Source organism: Petromyzon marinus, unplaced genomic scaffold (assembly GCF_048934315.1).
Source record: "Petromyzon marinus isolate PM22_M1 ecotype Great Lakes invasive population unplaced genomic scaffold, UKy_Petmar_22M1.pri1.0 PM_Scaffold_33, whole genome shotgun sequence".
In the NCBI taxonomy this organism is placed as follows: Eukaryota; Metazoa; Chordata; class Hyperoartia; order Petromyzontiformes; family Petromyzontidae; genus Petromyzon; species Petromyzon marinus.
Window position 1 is genome coordinate 199,908 of NW_027423313.1, and position 25,144 is coordinate 225,051.

Sequence of the window (25,144 nt, forward strand, 5' to 3'; positions counted from 1 at the left end):
CTTAAAACGCCAACCCTTAAACACTAACCCTTAAACGCCAACCCTTAAACGCCAACCTTTAAACGCCAACCCTTAAATGCCAACCCTTAAATGCCAACCCTTAAACACCAACCCTTAAACGCCAACCCTTTAAAGCCAAGCCTTAAACACCAACGTTTAAATGCCAACTGTTACACGCCAAACCTTAAATGCCAACCCTTAAACACCAACTCTTAAACGCCAACCCTTTAACGCCAACCCTTAAACGCCAACCCTTAAACACCAACCTGTAAACACCAACTCTTAAGCACCAACCCTTAAACGAAAACCCTTAAACGCCAACCCTTAAACACCAACCCTTTAACGCCAACCCTTAAACGCCAACCCTTAAACACGAACCTTTAAACACCAACCCTTATACGCCAACCCTTAAACACCAACCCTTAATAGCCAACCCTTAAATGCCAACCCTTTAACGCCAACCCTTAAACGCCAACCGTTAAACACCAACCTGTAAACACCAACACTTAAATACCAACCCTTGACAACCTTTAAACGCCAAAACCTAAACACGCTTAAACACCAACCTGTAAACACCAACCCTTAAACGCCAACCCTCAAACGCCAACTCTTTAAACACCAACCTTTAAACGCCATCTCTTAAACACCAACCTTTAAACACCAACCCTTAAAGGCAAAACTTACACGCTAAACCTTTAAACAGCAACCTGTAAACACCAACTCTTAAGCACACATCCCTTAAACGAAAAACCTTAAACACCAACCCTTAAACACCAACCCTTATACGCCAACCCTTAAACGCCAACCCTTAAACGCCAACCCTTAAACACCAACCCTTAAATGCCAACCCTTAAACACCAACCTTTAAACACCAACCCTTAAACGCCAACCCTTAAACGCTAACCCTTAAACGCCAACCCTTAAATGCGCGAACTTGTACCAAAACGGTCAGGCCGATCTGCTATAGAGCAAACAAATCAGGGAGACACATGGAAGGGGAGCTTTATTGACATTGGGACACTGCTTAAGAACTGGATAAAATGGTACAAAAGCGAAAACGATGTAAAAACTTCAGAAATAGCTACGCTGAACTCAGACCCTCTCGCACAGACAGACAAACAGAGATTATATAATGAGGAAAAATTCGGAAAAGAAACGGGTGGGGCTGACAACCCCGATGTCAGAGGGGGACAGAATATTAAAACTAAGTCACCAGGGGATTCTGTACTAATAACGCGAGAAAGGGCGGAGCCGAAGCTCCGAGGCAACTCTTCAGGAAAACGCACACCACGCACAGACGGCCGACACAAACATCGCGACAGGCACGACGCACCAGACAAATATAAATCAAACACCCCACAAAAACCACATAAGTATGAGCCATGGGATAAACAGGAGTCACCGAGCAAAGCTGACCCACGTTACAGGCGCAAAAGACACTGCAAAAATCATGTTAAGCAACGCCACCGTGATATTAATAACTCATCCGAATCTGACTCGGATGACGATGATCAACTTTCCGATTACTTGTTCAGTAGTAAAACTCTGAAATCGATGGACAAAGCTCTCGCCAGAATTCCCTATTTTGATCGACACAATAAGAACAGAGACATACACACTCACATTGCAATGGTAGAAGCAGAAGCAATGATCAGGGGTCTGAGAAAAACGGATGAGAAAGCCAGTTTGCTGAAACGCAGCTTGCATGGACAGTCCATATCATGGGTAAAGTTGCTACCATACGAGGTTCGGAACGATTTTAAAAAGCTGAGCTTGGCAGTGATTCGGAAGTTTGCACAATATCTAACACTGTCTGAGGGAATTAACGCTGCAAAATCTATGACCCAGTGCGCAGATGAGGATCCTCGAGAGTACCTCATACGATTTAAAAGAGCGTACTATGCGGGCGATGTGGATCAGTATCACGAAGGTGACAAAAGATTAAAAATTATGTTTTTCGGATCCTTGGGTCCAGAGATTACAAAAATCGTGGGAATGGTTTTGGATCCAGAGACGGCCTCCTTACACCACATAGTGAATAAGGCTCACATGGCTTGGCTGTACAGGGATAAGAACAATAATTCCACAACACACAGTGAACGAGGCAAGGCAACCAGTATTTCAGAAGGCAATAAAAATCAGGGGAGCAGAAACAAAACATCACCTGCGAGGCACTCAAGACACGCAGGCCCACAGTGCAGGAAACAAAAAGCACCCGCGAATTACCAACGTAATTACATAGCCAGGTGGCCAGATAGCAATTACACGAGACAATGGCACACAGACCAGGAGCGATCGCAGCGTGCAGGGACGCGTATTTGCGAGAATCGCAATGTGTGGAGACCACGAGCAAAGTCAGACCAGTTCCCAATTCCACGGCACACAGACCGAAAGCGTTCGCAGCGTGCAGGGACGCGTATTTGCGAAAATCGCCACGGGTAGAAGCCAATAGCAGGACCAATGCCACGGCACACAGCTAGCCAAAATTACCCACACTGATGGCGAGATAACAATTCCACAATTCCACGGCACACAGACCGGGAGCGTCCGAAGCGTACAAGGACGCGTATTTGCGAAAATCGCCACGGGTGGAAGCCAAGAGCAGGACCATATCTATACCCAATGCCACGGCACACTGCTGGCCAAAATTACCCACACAGATGGCGAGATAACAATTACGATCGACAGTGGCACATAAATAATGGGCGATCGCAACACACAAAGACACAATCACGAGAATCACGGCACGTATAGGCCAAGAGCAGAATCACGCCGATTCCCAACTGCTGTGACAAAGAGGGTGACATGGGCACGTGATGAATCGCTCACAGGGGTTGAGAGGAAAATGACAGGAAGAGCAGTGTCCGCTGAGCTGGAAAAAAATTCACAGCCCTTGAAAAAAATCAAGCAGGCTGGAGGTGACGAACAAAACCAGGAGGGTAACCATGATTGTGGAAAACTAAATGCACCATGCACCCGTTCTGATAATGTGGTGGAGAACGCGAGAGTCGCTCCCGTGGTGAATACACCTATTGAACAGGGAAAAATAACAATGAAGTGTGATCCAACGAGAAATGATAAGCAACAGGATCGGGGGGGAGAAACCTGTTTGTTTGGTAAATGGAAACGCGATCAATTGTGTCGCGAAATTGCGTGAGAGTACTGCGAATGTGGCAGAGAAAGATGCTACGGAGACAGAAATCCATGATGGATCGGGGAATGTGTTGAAATCCAGCACATGCAAAAACATGGAATCGAATCGTGGTACGGAGTCATCAAATCAGCACATGGCTGCGGAGAAGGCAAATGACCCCAACAGTCGAGCACGGAAACTCGTGGTGTGTACTAATCCTGGTGGCGCACGACATCACTTCACGCCACATAAACCCACAGGGAAGGCGAGGGATAAAAAAAATTACCGATACGAACCAAGGAACCGTGCTCATTTGGCTAAAGCCATACCGACGATGAACCAAAATGACGATGTGATGATGTTGCATGGAAAGGTCACAGGTTACTCTAAAATACCTGGCCATGAGAAAAAATTATTCTGCACTCTTGACCAAAGGTGGCGGTAAGGTTGCCAATAACTTGGTAAACTTTGATTTAAAGCTTTCGTGACTGCAGTAATTCATATTCTTAGTTTTTTCGGTAAAGTCACGTTGAAGAGAAACAACATGACTTTACCGAAAAAACTAAGAATATGAACTTGGTAAACATTAAACAAAGAGATGCCAGGAGGGAAACGGTGTACCACCGGGCTCGAAACCGCTATCCAGTGTTTCCCAGGAACTGAAACAAAAATCAAAGTAGCAATAATTGATAAGAACCGATGTAACATGTTGCCTTAATTTTTTTATTTTTCCTGTTCTTTTATTTTCTTATTTCAAATGTAATCATGCTAAGTTGTGACACGTACGCGCGCGTTGTAAGGAAAATCACAAACTCGAAGACAATCAATGCTTATGATGGGAAAAGGCATTTTTCTTTTATTTTAAAAATAATCCGTGGCAGACCACAGATCATTTTTAAAAGGGTGGTGTGTTGGATATGAGCCTTTTTCCAAAATTGATATTAATAATATCTGCCGATATATAATTTTTTAAAATAATAACAAAGAGAAATAATGCATAAAACGCATCAACCCAAAAACACGCAAACACAGATGGAGATCATAAACAGGCCATAAATAAAAAAAGAAATAATAAAACTCTCGAGGCGAGGATGTTAACAGCTATCTGCGAAGATCTCCAGATGAACAAGAGTTTGATGTGCCCCTTTGGAAAGGTCACCCAGAGGCGAGCCTCAGGAAGACAGACGCGAGTTAAACCAATTTTTTTATTTTCCTTATTTGCCATTAAAACAACGGTTTTAATTTAAAATGCAACAACAAGAATAAGCTAAAATTAGCGATCCTCACGATCACTCCAATTAAGACCAGGCCACCAGATGCATCAGTGAATCCTTATCCAATTATTAATTCGATATCAAATTATTTTCACCTTTAATACGTTTTACTGTTAAAACAAAGCTTGGAGACAGAAATACCGAGTCACATCAAAGATTTTCGAGAAGGAATGAGACAACGGGCAAACTTACGAAACGAGTTAAACAATACTCCAAGAAACCCCGACCACCTTTGTCTCTCTCGCAGCGCGGAGAAACAGGAATTCCACCCTGGCAAGGGGCCATCTGGAAGCAGCCGGGTTTAATGAGAAAACAAAGATCCCCCATATAGCCTTAACAGACTGTAGGGGCAAGTGCTGTTAGCGAGCACCTATGAAGGCCGGAACGGTACACGAGGGGGTGGGTGGCCAGCACCACGCCCGACCGCCTTTGTCTCCCTAGTGGCAATGTTTACACACCTTACCAGGTACTCATTTGAGGCTGAGTCGACCTAGGGGAGGCCCGGGACCGGTTCAGATAATCGTCACTGGTGTTGGCCGTGAGCGGGAATCGAACCCGGGTCACCCCACACACAAACTCACCCCCCCCCCCTCCACGATACCCTTCGGAAACAAAGGAAGATGAGGGCGGGGGGGAACAACTCCCAAAGCCATAACCGCCAGCAAACAATTTTTTTTTAAAGAAAATTGTTTAACAGGTTTTCCCTGCCAGGGATCTGAACACAATTAATTAAAAGATTGGTCCAAGATAAGAATCTCAAAGGAATACATTGCGGCCATTTGAGTTACGTGGTTACGGTCACTTGGGGGTATTTGAGTGGTTCGTTTTTTTCTATTGCATAATCTTGCTGGTATCCATGAATGAACAAGACGAATCTATGAACGCATATTTGTGCCTTTAGGAATAATAATGGTTTGAGTGTCTTTCCATATGAACAGCGTTGCATAATAATCAATCGTCCTACTGTTAACAACGTGACAAGAATCTGCATTAAGGGTCGCATATGATCAATGACCGAATGCCGTGTTGTGTAACAATTTAAATACGAATTACATATTATAAGGTTAAGGTTTTGATAGAATAGTTTGCATGTTTTAATCTCTCTCTCTCAACAACCGATCAATTGCGTTACGCGTCGGGAATTAAACACAGGTGCCGTTATCGAAGTGAAACAACGCAATCGTGATGTGTACCTTGTTAATGCTATTGTTGAAATTCCGAAGTTGAGAGTTCTCATATTATCCAAAAATTAAAGTTTAGCTAGAAAATAAAATTGATTAAAGCAGAAGAGTTGTGTGTGATTCTTTCCGTGATACTGCATAGAATTGTTCTGCGAATGAGATCTGAATCTTGGGGACCTATCATAAGCACACTAATCACTAATCCAGCACATAATCAATAAGCGTTAAATCGAAGATCATTGTATCCTTATTGAAAACACGGAATTAAATAACAAGTCGAGTCGACTCTCTCTCATTCACGCTCACAATACCTGCACAACTGCATACGATTAATTGCGTTGTTCCAATTAATAACCAACCTTCGTCACCGAGGCTGGACCTAATTATCATAACGACCTGCATCATCATAACCACGCCCACTCGCATAAATTAATACGGTTATCTCGAATTAGCATAGTTTATGCACATAATTACACCAATTAATTCGGATAAATTATGCAGATTTCAAATTTAATCAAATTTTCATTATTTTCATCAAATTTTCATAACCTACATAAACAACAACCTTCGAGCACCCATATCTCACAGAGCGGGCCCTAACCTATAACAGCTGGCAGTTCACCAGCATTGCTTCAAGTGAGCTGGAGCGTGCTGATGAATATAAAAACCGGACCAGAGCTTGGTTTGTGTACAACCAATACTGCTGAAATGATGCACTCCCAGCAGGAAAGCCGTGTGGCTAATGGGATGTGTACAAATACTTGTATTTTTTAAGTGGAAAGACAGATATGTGAAGGAGGGGAATCATCGTTTGCGTGTTAATTTTGTTACTCATATCCACGATGTAAGCGAATTATTATATTGAAACTTCGCAGAGCTTTCATGAGTAAGAAAGTTGTACCAACAATAATTATTATCGGTTCTATTGCGATCGAGGGCTGCACGTTTCAACGGGCACACATGTGTCATGCTGCGATGGTGACGGTGCTCCCGGTTTTTTAAGACCGGGAGGAAGTGAGGGCTTCACCTTTCTGGCAAATTGCCCGATGATGCTGGATGTAATTACCAGCGAAACGTCGTACTCAAAAATTGTAAATGTTGTGGATTCACTCTTCAACACACCGGTGGGCTGCAGGAGTGATCTATTTCTCTTTTGTCAATGTGACACTTTTTTACTGATTGGCCGTGTCGGGTAGTGGAGGGTTACGACACATTTATGAATAATGCGATCTAACCCAAAAACGTTTATTATGAATAATATTGGTCGTGAAAGCCTACGGCCTTTCTGGCCGTGATTTTTATTTCAGCAGCATTGGTTCAACACGAGCAAACGTCAGAATGGTTTTCAGCTCTGCAAAGCTCATGATGACTTTTTGTGAAGTATTCCACAGTTTTGCATAGAACTAGGACCTGTAACTAACAGAGAGCATCCTTGCCTGCAAATATCTGGCAGTTCACCAGCGTCGGTTTGAGACACTGAATGCTCAAACGAACGCAAATGTGGTAATGATTATTTTGTGTTATCTCCATATATATAAAAGTTGTGAATATGTGTGCCTGTTCAAAATGTTTAGCGTACTTCCCGACATGCAACAAACTTGAAATTTGCCATGTGGGTACTTTCCAGACTCTACACAATGCAAAAGTTATGAAAACACACTTTTTTGTGTGTGGGGGGGGGGGGGGGAGCTCAATAATGCATTTATTTTTTGTACGGCAAGTGAGCTGTGACGTCAAATCTGTTACGTGACCCGCACATGTGGAAGCGTAACGCATTGTGTAGTGGTTAGCGCGCTGCGCTGCGAATCCGGCCACCCGAGTTCGATTCCCGCTCACGGCCACTACCAGTGACGATTAGTTTAACTGGTCCTGGGCCTCCCCTACGTCGACTCAGCCTCAAAACGAGTAACTGCTGTGGTGTGTAAACATCGCCACTGGGGAGACAAAGGCGGCCGGGCGTGGTGGATCCAAGTCCCAGGAGAAGCTGGGTAGTACAACTAGTGTATTCATACTCTTTGGTTCTATTGGGTAAAGTCACGTAGGTGAAAATAAAATAACAAAAAATCACGACGTTTTGGCCACAACACAAGCGGCCTTCATCAGGTGAAGGGACGAGACTGTCTGGAGGACAGCGCTGGAGTGGAAGAAGCCACGCTTAGATCACGACCTTTAAGCTGTGTGACAAGAAAAACACCAAGCACCTTGACAAAGGAATTAGCATAAAATTTAGCATTGAAATGGCTCATTGAAATAGCTAAGTTAAAGTATACACATCCGCAGAGGTACCCCTTGACGAAGGAATTAGCATAGAATTCAGCATGGAAATAGCTGAGTGATTAGCTTGTAACTGGTCACAGAAATAGCTATGTTAAAGATAGAGCATATACATTCACCGAGGCACCTAGTACTCATCAAACAGGAGAATTTAGCGAAACACAACCACGCTCAGACAGCGGACCTTTAAACTGTGTGCGAGCAAACAAGGTGTTCTGACAAAAAAAATAGCATAAAAATTAGCATTTGATTGGCGGATTTTAGGAAAGAGGTGGTGTACGTGCAGATGGACTTGCCGTTTGGCGCGGGGGGGGGGGAAAGGGGGGAGGGGGAGTTTACCTATTGATGGTGTGAAAAGGGAATTTATAGCTGCGAAAGTTTGGGGTACCACTACTTGAAAAATATACTGTACCATTGAAATTAGTTTAATGTTTAGTTCGATTTAGAACATCTTTCCAATGGTTGCTTAATTTGAAACCATTCTCTCGGTTGAAATTGTGTCTGTGTTTGTAGATCTGAATTGCTTCATGAACAAATCTCTGATAAAAGCCCGTGGGTTTGCAAAGAACCTTGGTATCGGAGAAAATTATATCGTGATCCCCCACAGCGTTGTAACAGTGATCAGCCACGGCAGAAGAATTCGTTTTGCCGTGTTTCAAATCTGATTTGTGCTCGCGAATTCGGTCAGAGACATGTCGCTTTGTCTCACCGATATAGCAATCACCGCAGGTACAACTCAATTTGTAAACCCCGGGGTACTGTAAATCAGGAATGACATCCTTCACGGATGGGATCAGATCACAAATTTTGTGTACTGTATTGAACCGGACCTGGATCTTGTGTTTGTTTAGAATTTTGGAAATCTTTTTAGTAACGCCTGCTATATATGGAAGTGTGATGGTTTTGACCGGAGTATCAAGTGGTTGTTTCTGTATGGAGGGAGAGACAGCTTGGCGGATGGTACGGTTAGAGTAACCATTCCTTTTGAGGGCCAGGTGTACATGTTTTAATTCACTGGTCAGGTGGTGTTGGTTCGAAATGCAATGAGCCCTATGGTATAAAGTTTTGATGAGATAATTCTTTTGGGCTGGGTGGTGGTGGGAATCTGGTTTCAAGTAGGAATCTGTGTGGGTGGGTTTCCTGTAGACAGAATGCCCCAATGAGCCATCAGGTCTCCTCTCAAACATAACATCTAAGAATGATAGCTTGCCATCTTTCTCCACTTCCATGGTGAATTTGATGGCGGGATGTCTGGAATTGATGTGTCTGGAATTGATGTGGTGTAGGAAAAGGTTCAGAGCTGGGAGGCCATGTGGCCAAATGACGAAAGTGTCATCCACATATCTCTTCCACAGGGAAGGTCTGAGGGTGGAAGTCTGGATGGCGTCTGATTCATATTTCTCCATGAAAATATTGGCTATCACTGGTGATGAGGGGGATCCCATGGGGGTACCCTCATTTTGTTTGTAGAAGGAGCCATTCCAAGTAAAGTAGGTATTATAATCTTAGTTCTTTCGGTAAAGTCACGTTGAAGGGAAACAACAAAATATATATTATATATATTTCACTGGCAAGACCGCCTCAGCAGTACTTAACTCAGCCCAATTGGTCTCTATGGTCAAAGACGTTGTACTGTCCCCTGACGATATCCTTGTCAGCTTCGATGTGCTTTCTTTGTTCACCAAGGTCCCAGTACCTGATACCATTGAAATAATTTAAAATTTGGTCCAACATGGACTAGACCCCGACACACCTGCACTGGTTAGGCACTGCCTCAACAATACCTACTTTACTTGGAATGGCTCCTTCTACAAACAAAATGAGGGTACCCCCATGGGATCCCCCTTATCACCAGTGATAGCCAATATTTTCATGGAGAAATTTGAATCAGATGCCATCCAGACTTCCACCCTCAGACCTTCCCTGTGGAAGAGATATGTGGATGACACTTTCGTCATTTGGCCACATGGCCTCCCAGCTCTGAACCTTTTCCTACACCACATCAATTCCAGACATCCCGCCATCAAGTTCACCATGGAAGTGGAGAAAGATGGCAAGCTACCATTCTTAGATGTTATGTTTGAGAGGAGACCTGATGGCTCATTGGGGCATTCTGTCTACAGGAAACCCACCCACACAGATTCCTACTTGAAACCTGATTCCCACCACCACCCAGCCCAAAATAATTCTCTCATCAAAACTTTATACCATAGGGCTCATTGCATTTCGGACCAACACCACCTGACCAGTGAATTAAAACATGTACACCTGGCCCTCAAAAGGAATGGTTACTCTGACCGTACCATCCGCCAAGCTGTCTCTCCCTCCATACAGAAACAACCACTTGATACTCCGGTCAAAACCATCACACTTCCATATATAGCAGGCGTTACTAAAAAGATTTCCAAAATTCTAAACAAACACAAGATCCAGGTCCGGTTCAATACAGTACACAAAATTTGTGATCTGATCCCATCCGTGAAGGATGTCATTCCTGATTTACAGTACCCCGGGGTTTACAAATTGAGTTGTACCTGCGGTGATTGCTATATCGGTGAGACAAAGCGACATGTCTCTGACCGAATTCGCGAGCACAAATCAGATTTGAAACACGGCAAAACGAATTCTTCTGCCGTGGCTGATCACTGTTACAACGCTGTGGGGGATCACGATATAATTTTCTCCGATACCAAGGTTCTTTGCAAACCCACGGGCTTTTATCAGAGATTTGTTCATGAAGCAATTCAGATCTACAAACACAGACATAATTTCAACCGAGAGGATGGTTTCAAATTGAGCAACCATTGGAAAGATGTTCTAAATCGAACTAAACATTACACTAATTTCATTTGTACAGTATATTTTTCAAGTAGTGGTACCCCAAACTTTCGCAGCTCTTATAAATTCCCTTTTCACACCATCAATAGGTAAACTCCCCCTCCCCCCTTCCCCCCCCCCGCGCCAAACGGCAAGTCCACCGGCACGTACACCACCTCTTTCCTAAAATCCGCCAATCAAATGCTAATTTTTATGCTAATTTTTTTTGTCAGAACACCTTGTTTGCTCGCACACAGTTTAGAGGTCCGCTGTCTGAGCGTGGTTGTGTTTTGCTAAATTCTCCTGTTTGATGAGTACTAGGTGCCTCGGTGAATGTATATGCTCTAACTTTAACATAGCTATTTCTGTGACCAGTTACAAGCTAATCACTCAGATATTTCAATGCTAACTTCTATGCTAATTCCTTTGTCAAGGGGTACCTCTGCGGATGTGTATACTTTAACTTAGCTATTTCAATTAGCCATTTGAATGCTAAATTATATGCTAATTCCTTTGTCAAGGCGCTTGGTGTTTTTCTTCTCACACAGCTTAAAGGTCGTGATCTAAGCGTGGCTTCTTCCACTCCAGCGCTGTCCTCCAGACAGTCTCGTCCCTTCACCTGATGAAGGCCGCTTGTGTTGTGGCCGAAATGTCGTGATATTTTGTTATTTTATTTTCACCTACGTGACTTTACCCAATAGAACCAAAGAGTATGGATCCTAGCAGTCACGAAAGCTTTAAATCTAGAATAGCTAGTGTATTATATGCGCGAGTACTAAAGCTGGAACGATTCGATTACCAAGTCGATTATAACCGATTCCTTGTGTATGGTCAATTACTCAGACCCCTTTAAAAATGACAGCCATCCCCACATCTTACTTCCTGTGACGCGGCTGATGTGATCAAGTCCCTCCCATCAGGTGGGACAACCACAGCAAGAAAAAAACTGCTGAAGTAGGCGAGAGATCTGCCGTGGCACGAGGTTATAGAGGCCTCGGCAGTAGGGGGGAGAGAGAAGGGGGGGGGGGGAAAGGAGGCGGGGCAGAAAGTGGACCCCGCAGCAGCACCCGGGTCACTGGAGTAAAGTGGGCCACCACTCATTGATCCGTACATTTAACTCGATGAGTCGATTCGATTCCGTGCCCCGTTGGGTCCTCCCCACTTTTGTGCTTTTGGGTGTGCTGGGTTTCAACATAATTCCCGATCCATTGTGAATCTTCCCTCCCCCCATTTCAGCACTCCGATCTACATCCGACAGGAGATGATAAACCACAGGGAGGGGGAGTAAAACCTAATCGCCAGGTAATTGGAAAAGTCGCCCATTGTCTCGCGGATTTGCATGATTGTACGATGGATGGGGCAGAGGAACGTGCTACAGGGACACGCCCTGAGGAATGCAGGCATCGGCCTTTGGATGAAAAACTATTTTTCAGTAATTCAGTGGGCAGTGCTCTCACTGGCAGCTCATTCTCAATTAATGTGGGTGATTCACCACGTGTTTGTGCCACATTTTGTATCTGAGTTGAGTCCATTTTTGTTTCCTTTCCTGTTTCTCTACTCCCTCCTGGTATAGCCGGGTGGGGGTATCGAAGGGGGAATGGGCAGATTGTGTTTAACCTTGAGTTTGTCGTGGCATGGGGTGCTGGTATGATTCCGCTCTTGGCTTCCACACCCAGACATTCCAATAATTACCTGTCTTTGTGTGCTGTGGTTGCTTCGGATTGGTGTGCCACTCTCTCGCTGGATTGTTACCTTGCCATCTCTGCGTGTAATTATGTTGGTAGTTCGTGGGTGCTTGCTCCTCTCTGTATTGTGGGGCTTGGTGTGAGGTGCTGTAGCTGCTCACGTGATTTTTACTTCCCCCTAGATGGCGGGGTGCATTATCTCTCTCCCTGTGTTTTGTCCGAATGATATATATAGTTTAACACGTAGGCTTTCGCGACCAATATTATTCATAATAAAGGTTTTTGGGTTAGATCGCGTTTATTTATAAATGTGTCGTAACCCTCCACCACCCGACACGGCCAATCAGCAAAAAAAGTGTCACGTTGACAAAAGACAAATAATTCACTACTTCAGCCCACCGGTGTGTTGAAGAGTTAATCCACATTTACAGTTTGAGTACGACGTTTCGCTGGTAAATACTTCCAGCATCATCGGGCAATTTGCCCGATGATGCTGGAACACACCGGTGGGCTGAAGTAGTGAATTATTTGTCTTTTGTCAACGTGACACTTTTTTTTGCTGATTGGCCGTGTCGGGTGGTGGAGGGTTACGACACATTTATAAATAAACGCGATCTAACCCAAAAACCTTTATTATGGATATATATATAGCCATGCCGTGTGAACCCTATTCTGTATGTGGTGTAAGGAGGCCGTCTCTGGGTCCAAAACCATTCCCACAATTTCTGTAATCTCTAGACTCAAGGATTAAAAAAAACAATCTTGAACTTTTTGTCACCTTCGTGGTATTGATCAACATCACCTGCGTAATACACTCCTCATTTACGCACTGGGTCACAAATTTGGCAGCATTAAACCACTCAGTGTTGAATATTCTCCAAACTTCGTAATCACTGTTAGGCTGAGTTTTTTTTAATAATTCCTAACCTTGTATGGCAGCGACTTTACCCATGGTATAGAATGTTCATGTAACCTTCTTTTCAGCACTTGTTTTCTCGTCCAACTTCCTCAGACCTCTGATCATTGCCTCCACTTCTACTGTTGTGATATGATTGTGTATGTCTCTGTTCCAATTGTGTGGATCAAAATAGGGGATTCTCACGAGAGCTTTCTCCGTAAATTTAAGAGTCTTACTACTGAATGAGTATTCTGAAAGTTGGTCGTTGTGAGAGGAGTCAGTGTCAGATGAGCTATCACTCAAACTTTACCGCTGCTTAACATAACTTCTGTAATGTATTTTGCGCCTGTGTTGTGGGTATGAACGTAGAGCGAGACTTCTCTTGGAGGCAATGCGTTTATTACAATAAACGATAACAACACCAATAGCCGTAACACGACTGGTGTCTGTTAAAAACACTGCTGCAGTCAATCACAGTTGGTTTTGAGTGATTACATTGGGGTGGGGGGGGGATGGCAAGTGATGGGTGATGGGAGGAGACCAGGGACGCAACGTGACCGTCCATGTACGAGGATAAGAGTTGCCATCTGTGACGTACACAACCTGGGGACACATCATGGGAAGAAGGATCTCTCAAAACCCGAAGAGGGGAGAACTACATGGAAACGCATTGTCTTGAGCAATGAATTAGCACAAGGGGACGAACAGGGGTTGGAGTCATGTTCTTCGTATGGTCGACGTTTATGTAGAGCAACAACTATATTGGATTGAGGTGGTTGAGCCAGATCATTGTGTAAGAAGTAGAGTTGGTGCATCGCTGTGATGATGCCTCCGAATTTGTGAATTGGACATTGAGTTTTCATATATTCCATAGTCTATTCAGGCTTGGAGTTAGGGATAGGGCTACAGATTTGCTGCAGAAATATTTTTCAGAGCGTCAGTGTTTGGCACTACATGTAGGGCAGTTCCACATATTAGGCAAACATCACAATTTCAGCATCATCTTAATTTTATATATTTATATGGGATATAATATAGAAGGTAATTATTGCTTTAGAAATGACATTATTCACACAGATGATTTCTATCTGAATCTCTTGGTTGAAATACTTTGCCCAAGGTAAGATAACTGTGCGATTATGGTAATGAGTATCCACGTCCGTCTGAGACCGTGGAACTGCCCTCCAGCACTGCCGCTCACATCAGGGGACGTAGGAACGACTATGGTTGCTGGCTTCACCGTGGCCAACTAGTTTATTGATGGGCATCTCCTCCTTGCCATCCTCCTAAATTTCCACCACCATCACCACCTCCACAACCTTATGCTTGTCGCCCCCAACTCAAGCTCAGTGCAAACCCCTTGGAGGGCTGGCATTACCCAAGGGACACAGAACTCTGCCTCACATTTGGTTTCTAGAAGCTCCGCAACAGCCACACTGTGGATGTAGACAGCCCTTAGCGTTATAAATGTGAGCCACTCGCATGTCCCAAACACTCAAAAGAATTGAGACGAGGCGATAGTATTAGATACAAATATTTATTATTAAAACGCGACGCCTTGTAAGGAAGGGGAGGTGCTGGTGGGGGTGGGTGGTGCTGGAAGTGTGGGGGGCTGTGAGATGCTCAGAGGGTGTTCGAGGCCTGGGGGGGCAGGTCTTGGGAGGCTTCTTGAATGCCGGGCTCCAGTGAGCAGCCAGAGATGTCCTCTTCCTCCTCAACCGTGACAAGCTGTGGACATACTGACCCATTAGACACTACACACAACTCAGTACTTCTACCAGCTCAACTGGGATTACACACAACAATCAGCACCCCCTACTGGCAGACAAATGCCAATTGCACACCAGGTGCTGAGTCACCTTGTGCCCACAGGGACATCTGTCATTGGGGGTGCCCTTTCACACGTGTTGAGATGAGATGTGATGTAAAGCGCTCTGAGATGCCCCGGTGTACAGAAAGGTGCTAAATCATTCTCATCGTTATCACTGTGTCCAGCTATAATGAAATTGTCTATAGATATATAATCTGTATTTGTAAACAGGGACCATGACGGCTTAACATGATGGTTAGACCAGCTCATCATTATCATAATACACTGAATCGTGTGTGCATGAATCTATTATTTACGTTAAACGCAAATTATATACGTGTGTGTGTGTGTGCGATGCGCGAGTGCTGTACACTCACCTCCACCTCGCTCTGCAGACGCTGCTGCTCCGAGTGTTCACTCTGCTCGTTGTCGCGGTAGGGCGCCAGCTCAGCGTGCAGCTCCGCCACTACACGTTGATACCACTGAATCTCTGCCTGCAGAGATTCCAGTTGCCAGTTCCTGTCAATGAGCTGCGTGGGCCACGGGCAAATGGCGGCAGAGGGACACAGGAAAGCATTTTAACGACTGCGTGAGGTTATTGCAGAACATACAGGTATAATAACACACACACAACCAGGATCTTCATTTATAATTGAGTAATGTAATGAGCTACGAAGCTCTTTTACACAGATGTCCATACACCACCTTTGACCAAATAAACCGAAATGCATCCAATCATCTCAGATCTTGGAAGAAAAGCATGGTTGAACCTCAAGTGCTTGGATGGGCAACCACCATCAATACAAACCAAGATAACACCTATAAAAGCATGATGAAGACCGCTTGTGTTGCAATCGAAACGTCGTGGGTTTTTTTATATTATTAAAAAAAGTACGTGACTTTACCAAAAGAATCAAGAATATGAATTCCTGCAGTCACGAAAGTTTTATGTTAAACATTTTTTAGGAATTAATTAACCCAAAATCTCGATTAAAATAATAGATTAAGATCGCTTCCCAACCAAAAAGAGGGAGGGGATGGAGATGCATGTAGCAGAGGGGAGCAGATGGTCTAGTAGTCGTAGGTACTTCTACTAGAGGTGGGATGGTGGATCGTAACGTGGTACAGTCCCTAAACAGAGAATGCTCAGTAACCTAGTGCGCATCCATTCTGTACAACCATCAGTGTGAAAAATAAGTGTATACATACAGTCCTCGACTTAGGAACACCATACTTACGGAGACCCGACTTACGGATACCCGACTTCCGAATCTGTTTCTATGAAATGTATCAATTTTTGGATACCATTGACTTTAAAACGCGAACTTGCACTTCCAAACTGAACCACAGAACTATTTTGTTCAGTGCTGCGATCCTCCACGAGATGTCATGAGTCAGCCTCGTGCACGCGCACATGTGCATATATGTGAAAGTGATTGTGTGGGGAGCGGTAGTGTTGCAGTTCACGCGCTGCGCTACAAACCCACCGACCCAAGTTCAATTCCAACTCACGGCCAACACCAGTGACGATTATCTGAACCATTCCTGGGCCTCCCGTAGGTCAACTCGGCCTCAAATGAGCACCTAGCGCGCTGTATAAACATCACCACTCGGGACACAAATACAGCTGGGTGTGGTGCTGGCACACAACCCCTCGCATGCCGTGCTGGCTTTCATAGGCTATCGCTAACAGCACGTGCCCCAACAGCCTATTAAAGCTACACGGTGGATCTTTGTGCGGATCGGAAGTGTAGCGGTGAGCACGCTTGTGATTTGAAAGCGGTGAGTGAAAATAAACAATATTTTTACTACATTTTATGTATTACTTACGATACACTATAATTTTAGTGTTAATGCAAATGTACATGATTTCTTATTTACGAGTTTAACAATGCTTGACTCTTTTGTTGAACCTTAACACATTTTATAACACTGACAATATGGGAATTTAAATATCGCACATTATTGTATTCCGACTTACGAACCGTTCCGACTTATGAATGGGCCTCAGGAACTAAATGCATTCGTAAGTCGAGGACTGCCATATTATTGATATATTTGTCTATTATACTATGTGTATTATTAGTTGTTTATCATGTAAAATTAGTTTACACTTGAAAAATATTCACCATAAATCCGGTATGTGGGGAAAAAATTTTGATAGAGTATGTGTAGTGGCATAGCGCTGGCTGCTGGTAAAAAAGGGTAACTGCGGTGTATGGTAGTACCCACGTCAGCAGGCCACGATAGACACGAGAGGGGGACATCTAGAGGAAAGGTCACAGAGGGGGGGCCATCGGGAACCCGCTAGTAGGTTCCAGAGAGGGGGCGTGGCCGTGGCGGAGCGAGGCCACGCTGAGAGTATAAGAAGGGCCCCTGTGAGGGACCTTGTGGCTGTTGCTGGAAGTGGGATCCTCGTCGTGCTGTTCGTATATATAAGATAGTCGTCGTCACCATCTCGTCATCGTCGTTGTCATCTCGTCGCTGTCGTCTTGTCGCCATCGTCGCTGCCGTCTTCACTCGATATTACGCTGCTAGATAGGTGTTCGCTGTCTCCGTTCAGTGCTGTCAGTGTTAGATGGTTAGTGTTTTGTATAGGCAAGCAACGGTAATAGTGTGTACCCACGTAGGGTGTCTGTATTATCCCAATGGTGCTCGTTAAATAAAAGAAGCGCCTAAAAGTCTTACTGTGTCTGAGTTAGTCACTACACATGTACACATGAAAGTGACTACTGTAGTCAGAGATGCAAACGCTTGGGCGTCATCTGGTGCCTTACTGTCGCCATCCAGCGTAAACTATTTGGGTCTTTATAGTAAAGTTCGTAAATCTCAAGTACGCTATGGCAAGGTACCACAGTACATAACATGCGATTGGCTATCAATGACTTGAGTACATTAATAGTGAAAGTACGTACAACGGGAGGGCGTAAATAATGGTATTACTGTATATATGTGCGTTTGTGCCATGCCGGACTTCATAGGTGCTCGCTAACAGCACTTGCTCACCTTCGCCTCACTCTGCTGGTGCAGCACTTGCAGATCCTGGAGCTGACAGTGAATGCTCTGCAGGTTTTCTTGGCATGGCGCCAGCTCAGCGTGCAGCTCCGCCACCACACGCTGGTAACCCAAAATCCCCACCTGCAGGGATCCCAGGTGCTCATTCTTTTCGATGAGCTGCATTGGCCACGGACAAACGGCAACAGAAGGACATGGCTAAGCATTTTAACGACTGTGTGCAGTTGTTAAAGAACATACAAATCCAACAAACACATACAGAACCAGTATCTTTATTTTAAATGAAGGAATCTGATAAGCTATGAAACTCTTTTTCACAGATGTCCATACACCACACCACCTATGACCAAATGACCCGGAATGCACCCAATATTATAAGATCTTGGAAGAAAAGCAGGGTTGAACTTTGATGGTACTTGGATGGGTGACCACCATCCATACAACCCAAGATAACACCTATAAAAGCCCAGATATATGGATTAATTAACCCAAAAGCTACTTTAAAATGTCCGATTATAATTGCTTCCCAACCAAAAATAGGGAGGGGATGGAGATGCACGTAGCAGAGGGGAGCAGATGTTCTAGTAGTAGTAGGTACTTTTACTAGAGGTGGGATGGTGGATTGTAATGTGGTACAGTCCCTAAACAGAGGATGCTCAGTAACCCAGTGCGCATATACACATCTGTATGAAAAATAAGTGTATATATAGGCAGTCCTCAACTTACAAACACCTGCACTTACGAACCTGCTTCCATCAAATATATTTTATAAAATTGACTTTAAACGCGAACTCGCACTTGAAAATTGAACCGCGTCACTATTTTGTTCAGTGGAGCAATCCTCCGCGACATGTAATAATTCAGGATGGCGCTTGGAGCAAGTGTTTGCCTATAAGTGTGTGTGTGTGTGCACGCGCACGTGTCTATGTGTATGAAAGTGAATGTGTGGGGAGCGGTGGTGTAGCGATTAGCCTTCGAAAGCGGCGACCCGAGTTCGATTCCCGTTCATGGCCAACACCAGTGACGATTATGTGAACCGGTCCTGGGCGTCCCCTAGATCGACCCAGCCTCAAATGAGTACCTGGTGCGATGTGTAAACACCACCACTGGAGAGACAAAGGCAGCGAGGCATGGTGCTGGCCAATCACCCCCTTGTGTGCCATGCCGGCCTTCATAGGTGCTGCTCACTAACAGTACTTTCCCCAACAGTCTATTAAGGCTATACGGGAAGTCTTTGTCTGCGACGTGCGAATGCAGTGTACTCACCTCCGCCTCGCTCTGCTGGCGCAGCATGTCCAAATGCTGCAGCTGTGAGCGTGCGATCTGTGCGTTTCCGCGGTACTGCTCCAGCTCTGTGTGCAGCTCGGCCAGCATACGCTGATACCAAAGAATCCCCGCATGCAGGAATCCCAGCTCCTGGCTCCTTTCGAACAGCTGCTTGGGCCACAGGCAGAGGGACAGAGAAAAGCATTTTAACGACTGTGTGCGGTTATTGTAGAACATACAGATGCAACAACAGACACATTTAGAACCAGAATCTTTATTCATATTGGAGGAGTCTGATGAGCTGTGAAAATATTTTTCACAGATGTCCATACACCATGTTTGACCAAATCACCCAGGATGCACCCAATCTTGTCAGACCATCATGCACACAACCCATGATTACGCCTATAAAAGCCCACATATATGGATTAAGTAACCCAAAATCTGCATTAAAAGGTCAGATTAAAATCGCTTCCCAAACCAGGACAGAGAGGGCATGGACATGCACGTAGCAGAGGGGAGCAGATGGTCAGACCCTACACAGCCTGACGACTCAAGTGCTGTGTCACGGTCAGACCTGGGCCGTTCCGGGGCCAGGAGAGCCTGGGTTCTCAGCGGCCGTGGGAACGAGGCTGGGAGCATTACCTGACGCAGAGTGTCCTCATTCTCAGCTTGGGACGTGGTCAGCTGATCCTGCAGCGCCGACAGTCCCTGTTGGGGGGTGGAGAGCTCCGGCTGGGCACTGGCGCGCTCCGCCTCACTCGCTGCGAGCTCCTCCTTGCTCGCCTTGAGCTCCTCCCTCAGCCGAGTGATTGTGTCCTCGTCCTCCTGAGCCTTAATACAGGCAACGTTCGTTTTACCATCGTAATCATCACCATCATCATCATGAACAGCCATGATCCGTCCACCGCTGAATGTGTTTTTGTGATACTGCTGGATGAAAGTTTCCCTGAGCCATACCGGTCATGGGAATTAATTGATCATACTTCATCACACTGGTCAGCACGAAGTGGTACACCCAAGACTGGGTCAGATTTCACTGCCCACCAATGCTAGCCATGGTTGGTAGTCAAACTCGGACAGCTTGGTTCAGAGTGCAGAAGGCTCATCACAGTAAATTAATACGTTGTATATCATCATAAATATTTCGCCGCACAAGGGTCTCCTCCTCTTGTGAACGCTGCCACAAATGTCTTAAAACTCAAACTTTAATTATCTTTATTTTACCAGCTAAGGCCTACTGAACTATATAGCTCTTTTTCAGAAGCGACCTGCCCACAAATGAAAGTTCAACGAAGTGGCTTATCATGTGGAAATGTATTGCAGCTATAGAATCTAAACGCACGTTTCTAAATGTGGAGGAAGAACCGGAGGACCCGGAAAAAATCCACGTGACCACAGGGAGAACATGCAAACTCCAAATATACAGGTGTCGGGGTTGGGATCAAACCCACAACCTCCTGCATACAGGCGAGGTAGTTAACATCTCGCCACCGTGGCGCCCCTCTTCAGTGCCAATCGCGGCTTCACCACGCGTGCCCTTGCGAGCCGATACCTTCTTGGAGTTGCGCTCGAACTGCTTAAAAGCATCGGCGAGGGTGAGCCGGACCTCCTCCAGCCCTGTCGCCAGCTCGCAGGCCTCTTTCCGATGCGCGTCCTGCTGCTGCGCCTTCTCCATCCCAAGTGCCTGGACGTGCCCCTCCGACTCCTTCAGCTACAGGCACGCACACGTTCCACAATGTTGGATTCATGTCTGGGGAAGTATACTGAATATGGTGTGCAGAATGTGGAAATATTTTCTGGGTTGGAAAAGACCCAGCTGTAATTAAGCCCGGCTTGCAAACAGATAAATAATTACCACTTAAGTCATTTAAACTCTGTGGTGTGCATATAGCTGTGTGTCTGCAAGCCTATATTGTTTCTCTAACAAATGCAAGCCAATCACATTTTAGAAAAAGTCCTGTAAACTGCAGCTGACTTTATAATTAAATTGTATTTATTCTAACTGAAAGTATTAAAATGTGAGAAGATACATTCTCAACTCTGAATCATGACAAATTATGAGAGGGAGTGAATTAGTTAAAGGCCTAGTCAGGGATTGCCTTGTCTAGTGTAATTACCTCATCCAACATTCACCTATCTGCAGACAAAATTAAGAGCCATGAGGGGAGGACCGATCCTGTGGTCACAATTATACCTTTTGCCATATAGAAATGCATTATCATACTACATTCGAAAAAAAAAACATTCTGGCTGTCTGCCTTCCTGGCTGCATCCATATTACTTATATAACCACTTCAGGTTTCAGCCACCTGTGATTAAGCCAGGTTCACATGTGCAGTGAGTTAATGATCTCAGCCTGATCATCAATGACTTCACAGAAAAGCCCATGAAAAGAATGTCGGCTTTACACTAAATCGAGCTAAGTTCCAGCTTTGAAAACCAAAGATCAGACTGTTTTGTGATGAACATTACTCATTACTTTCCATAGCAGGGCAGATATCAAAGTATTTCCTCCTATTGTGTGGGTACCAGAGGGCACTTAAATATTTCTCAGAAGTAGTTATGTGATTTATGCTTCTGCAAACCATTCTCTAACATGAAACTTGAATTTGGAGCTTTCGTGACTGCAGGAATTATTCTTTGTTTTTATTATTAATTTTATTATTTCTTATTTCTACGTGACTTTACCTAAAAAAACATTCTCTAACATGCGATGGTGCACTGCTCAGGCGATGAGGACAGGCCTCATGCACACACATGGAGGTGGGGGGGCTGCCGCATAAGGCTCTGGTTACCTGGTGCTGCAGCCCGGCGATCTGGCCGTGCATGCACTCCATCTCAGCATACGTGTGCTGAAGTGAGTGCTGCAGCTGCACCACCTCCTGTGCCCTCGCGGCCTCCTCTGCCCTGGAGACTCCCAGCTCGGCCTTGAGAAAGTCCGTCTGTTGCTCCAGAGAATTGCCTGTCGGAAGGGACACAAAACCATGGCGATGAAGACAGTACAGCCACCAGTGGCAGCAGACAGAGAAGGAGCAGCAGCTCAGGAGGAAGAGTACCAGCAGCGGGAGTAGTAGCAGACAGAATAGGTCTGAGGTCCCTCAGACCTATTCACCAGCTTGCATGCAAACACAGGGTCCAGAATAATAATATATGCACAGGAAGGGCCTAGTGAGAGAGCAGTTAGTAAACCCAGTGCAGTCCTATGTTAGACAGCGGAAGTGGTCCACGTGGGAAATGAAATAAAAACGAGGAATTACTCGTTTTAACTCGTAAAAAGAAGTTATTGGTGCACAGTGCTCGACAAAAATTAGTGTTCAATGGGTCCGTGGATTCAGAAAGATTTTGGAGCACAGGCCCCTACCCACCGGTCTCCTCGCAGCAAGCGTTAGCCTCCTGCAGTCGTTGCTGCAGCTCCAGTGCTTCATGCCGCAGATTGTCCAACTCGGTCTGCTGCACCTCTTGGTTGGTAAAGAGGTCGCGCATGTTCGCTCTCAGCTCCGCGGTCTCGGTGCCCAGCCGCTCGGTTTCAGTCCCGCGCTCTCGCGCCTCTTCCCGCGCCGCCACCAGGTCTGCCTCTGAGCGCCGCAGCAGCTCGTCACGCTCCTTCAGCGCCTGCGGGCGGAGACGGGCAGCATCTAAATTACACGTAATTACAACATGTAATTTGAATATATTAATAAATTGTTTAGCATTCATCCAAAATATTGAGAAAATAAGTGGGCTTGGGCAGGACACATTGCTGTTGCAAGAAGGGGGGTGGCTGTTGCGAGAGTGGAGGCCTCACCTTCTGGAGGATCGTGATGTGCACAACGTGAGCGTCGTACTCTGAATCGTCGTGCATATGTGATGCACGATATTCGGCCAGCTCTATGTATGCCAGATGCAGAGTCGCATCGTGCTCACGCCTCAGCTGCTCCTCGCGCTCGCCCCACCGCACTGCTTCCAACTCCACCTGCAGGCTGTTGATGGCCTGCGAGTGTGCCATTAGCTGCTCACGGGCAGAAGGGCACAGTGTCACAGGCACGTGCATGCATAGGTGGGCATCCCTTCATCACAGACACATGCAGCGTGCAGATGAGGACAGGTACAGACATACAGACACACGGAGCATGTAGTTGTACAGAGAGATAAGAGACTATAGACATGGGCAGGAGGCACAAGAAAATAAATTACAGATGCAGAGACATACACACAAAGACACAAGCAAGTCATACAAATTTGGACACATTATGGAAAGACAGTGCATGTGGAGAGAGATGTACATAGCCAAAGGCAGAACATGCAGAGGGAGACAAGATAAGAATGCGGAGACACGGGCATTGAGTACAGAGACGCACATACAGGCGCCTCGCATGCAGACGGACGCACACGTGCAGTGGATGCTTTTCAAGATGAAAATAAGAAATTGAGATTCTATTGTAAACAAATCAAGAACTACAAAAATATGCAAGGTAAACACCTGTGGTCTTATTGAACATACCACAATCACGTTTAAAATATTTAGAATGATAATAGAAAGTCAAAAAATAGAACCATGATACATTGTATACATCAATCAACGATTGGTAAGCGTGCATAGAACATGGCAACGTTCTTCATCATGAGATAATGAAGAAACTCGTTGCACCCAAATGTTCATCTTCAAATTGAGTCAATATTCAAAACAAATAACTCACAATGCCTCCTCACACCATGTCGGTCATGGGAATGTGTTTGACTATACTTCCCCATGCTGGTCAGCACCGTACAGATGTATTAATCAATAAAACATAATACATGCACATTATGTGGGGAGATGCTATGATACAAAAATTTAGTTTGATCTGCTTTTATCTTTTCATTTTCAACATTATTGGGAATAAAACCATGGACCACTCGCTACAGTGAATTTAGCAAAATTTATTACGGAACCAAAATATAATTCGATGGGTTTTTTTGTGCACTCATTTGCAACTAGGCTGAGACCACTATGCTTGAGAATCCGGTTTAATCACTGTGGTTGGGCGGCTGTAATCCACATTCAATCCTGGCATCTCAGCCATGCTGGCACAGCATGTCTGACCCCTGGGGCACCTAGCTACCTCCCAGAATGCACTCATTTAATGTGCCATTTCCTTGACGTTCAGATCGTAACTCTGAATAAAAACTCAACGCATGAATCAATAATGATGCACTTAATAGGGCAGCGCTTCTAAAAGGTGATGTTTCAGGCAATGGCCTTCATCGCATCAGAGAAGTCAAAGCAATATCCATTGCAGCGTTATTGACGAATATGTTGAGGTTTTGTTATCTCTGCTTGTGTGCCACGCAGCTTCACAACGTGAACACGTTATTTGGGTCTTTCGGTAAGGCCATGTAGATACAAAAATAATTAAAAAATAATAACAATATCACGACATTTCGATCGCAACACAAGCAATCGTCATCAAGTGAAGGATATGGCAGGAGAGCTGCCGAGGCAGGAAAAAATATATGGCGGGAGCGCTGCTAAGGCAGGGAGTTAAAAAGGTTTGAGATGGGTGTAGCTCAAGGGTCAGTGGGCAGGGCTTGATGAAATTTGCATGTAAATGTAAGATCGACGAAATCTTGACAAACGAAGTTTCATTTTAGCCGTGCTCCGTGTAACAAGGGGACAGGGGGGATGGTGGTGGCCACAGTACCTCCTCAGCATGGTTTTTCTTGAGTTGGTGCAGCATCTCATGGAGACTCTTCTCTGTCTGGCGCAGTGCGCCACGCAGGGTGGCGAACTGCGCTCTTGCCCTGCTCAGATTGTCCCGCAGGGTTGACA

The 25,144-nt window shown here is 45.1% G+C and overlaps 1 protein-coding gene across 1 annotated transcript; it reads right to left on the minus strand.

Annotated features, from left to right (window-relative positions):
- Positions 1 to 1,024: 1,024 nt before the first annotated feature.
- Positions 1,025 to 22,952, minus strand: LOC142923203 (uncharacterized). Its single transcript, XM_076064123.1, has 5 exons — positions 22,722 to 22,952; positions 22,152 to 22,318; positions 20,909 to 21,067; positions 19,931 to 20,187; positions 1,025 to 1,031 (listed from the first exon to the last, which is right to left on the minus strand). The coding sequence occupies exons 1-5, from the start codon at positions 22,837 to 22,839 to the stop codon at positions 1,025 to 1,027; spliced, it is 708 nt and encodes a 235-aa protein (XP_075920238.1). The 5' UTR covers positions 22,840 to 22,952.
- Between the last annotated feature and the right edge of the window lie 2,192 nt (positions 22,953 to 25,144).

Excerpts from the sequence above, each read along its gene's own strand:
- LOC142923203 (XM_076064123.1), bottom strand. The coding sequence starts at position 22,839 with ATGCGCGACCTCTTTACCAACCAAGAGGTGCAGCAGACCGAGTTGGAC. Across the intron at positions 22,319-22,721 it reads CGCTTGCTGCGAGGAGACCG|GCAATTCTCTGGAGCAACAG; the intron begins GTGGGTAGGGGC and ends CCCTTCCGACAG. Across the intron at positions 20,188-20,908 it reads TCGAGCGCAACTCCAAGAAG|GCTCAGGAGGACGAGGACAC; the intron begins GTATCGGCTCGC and ends GCCTGTATTAAG.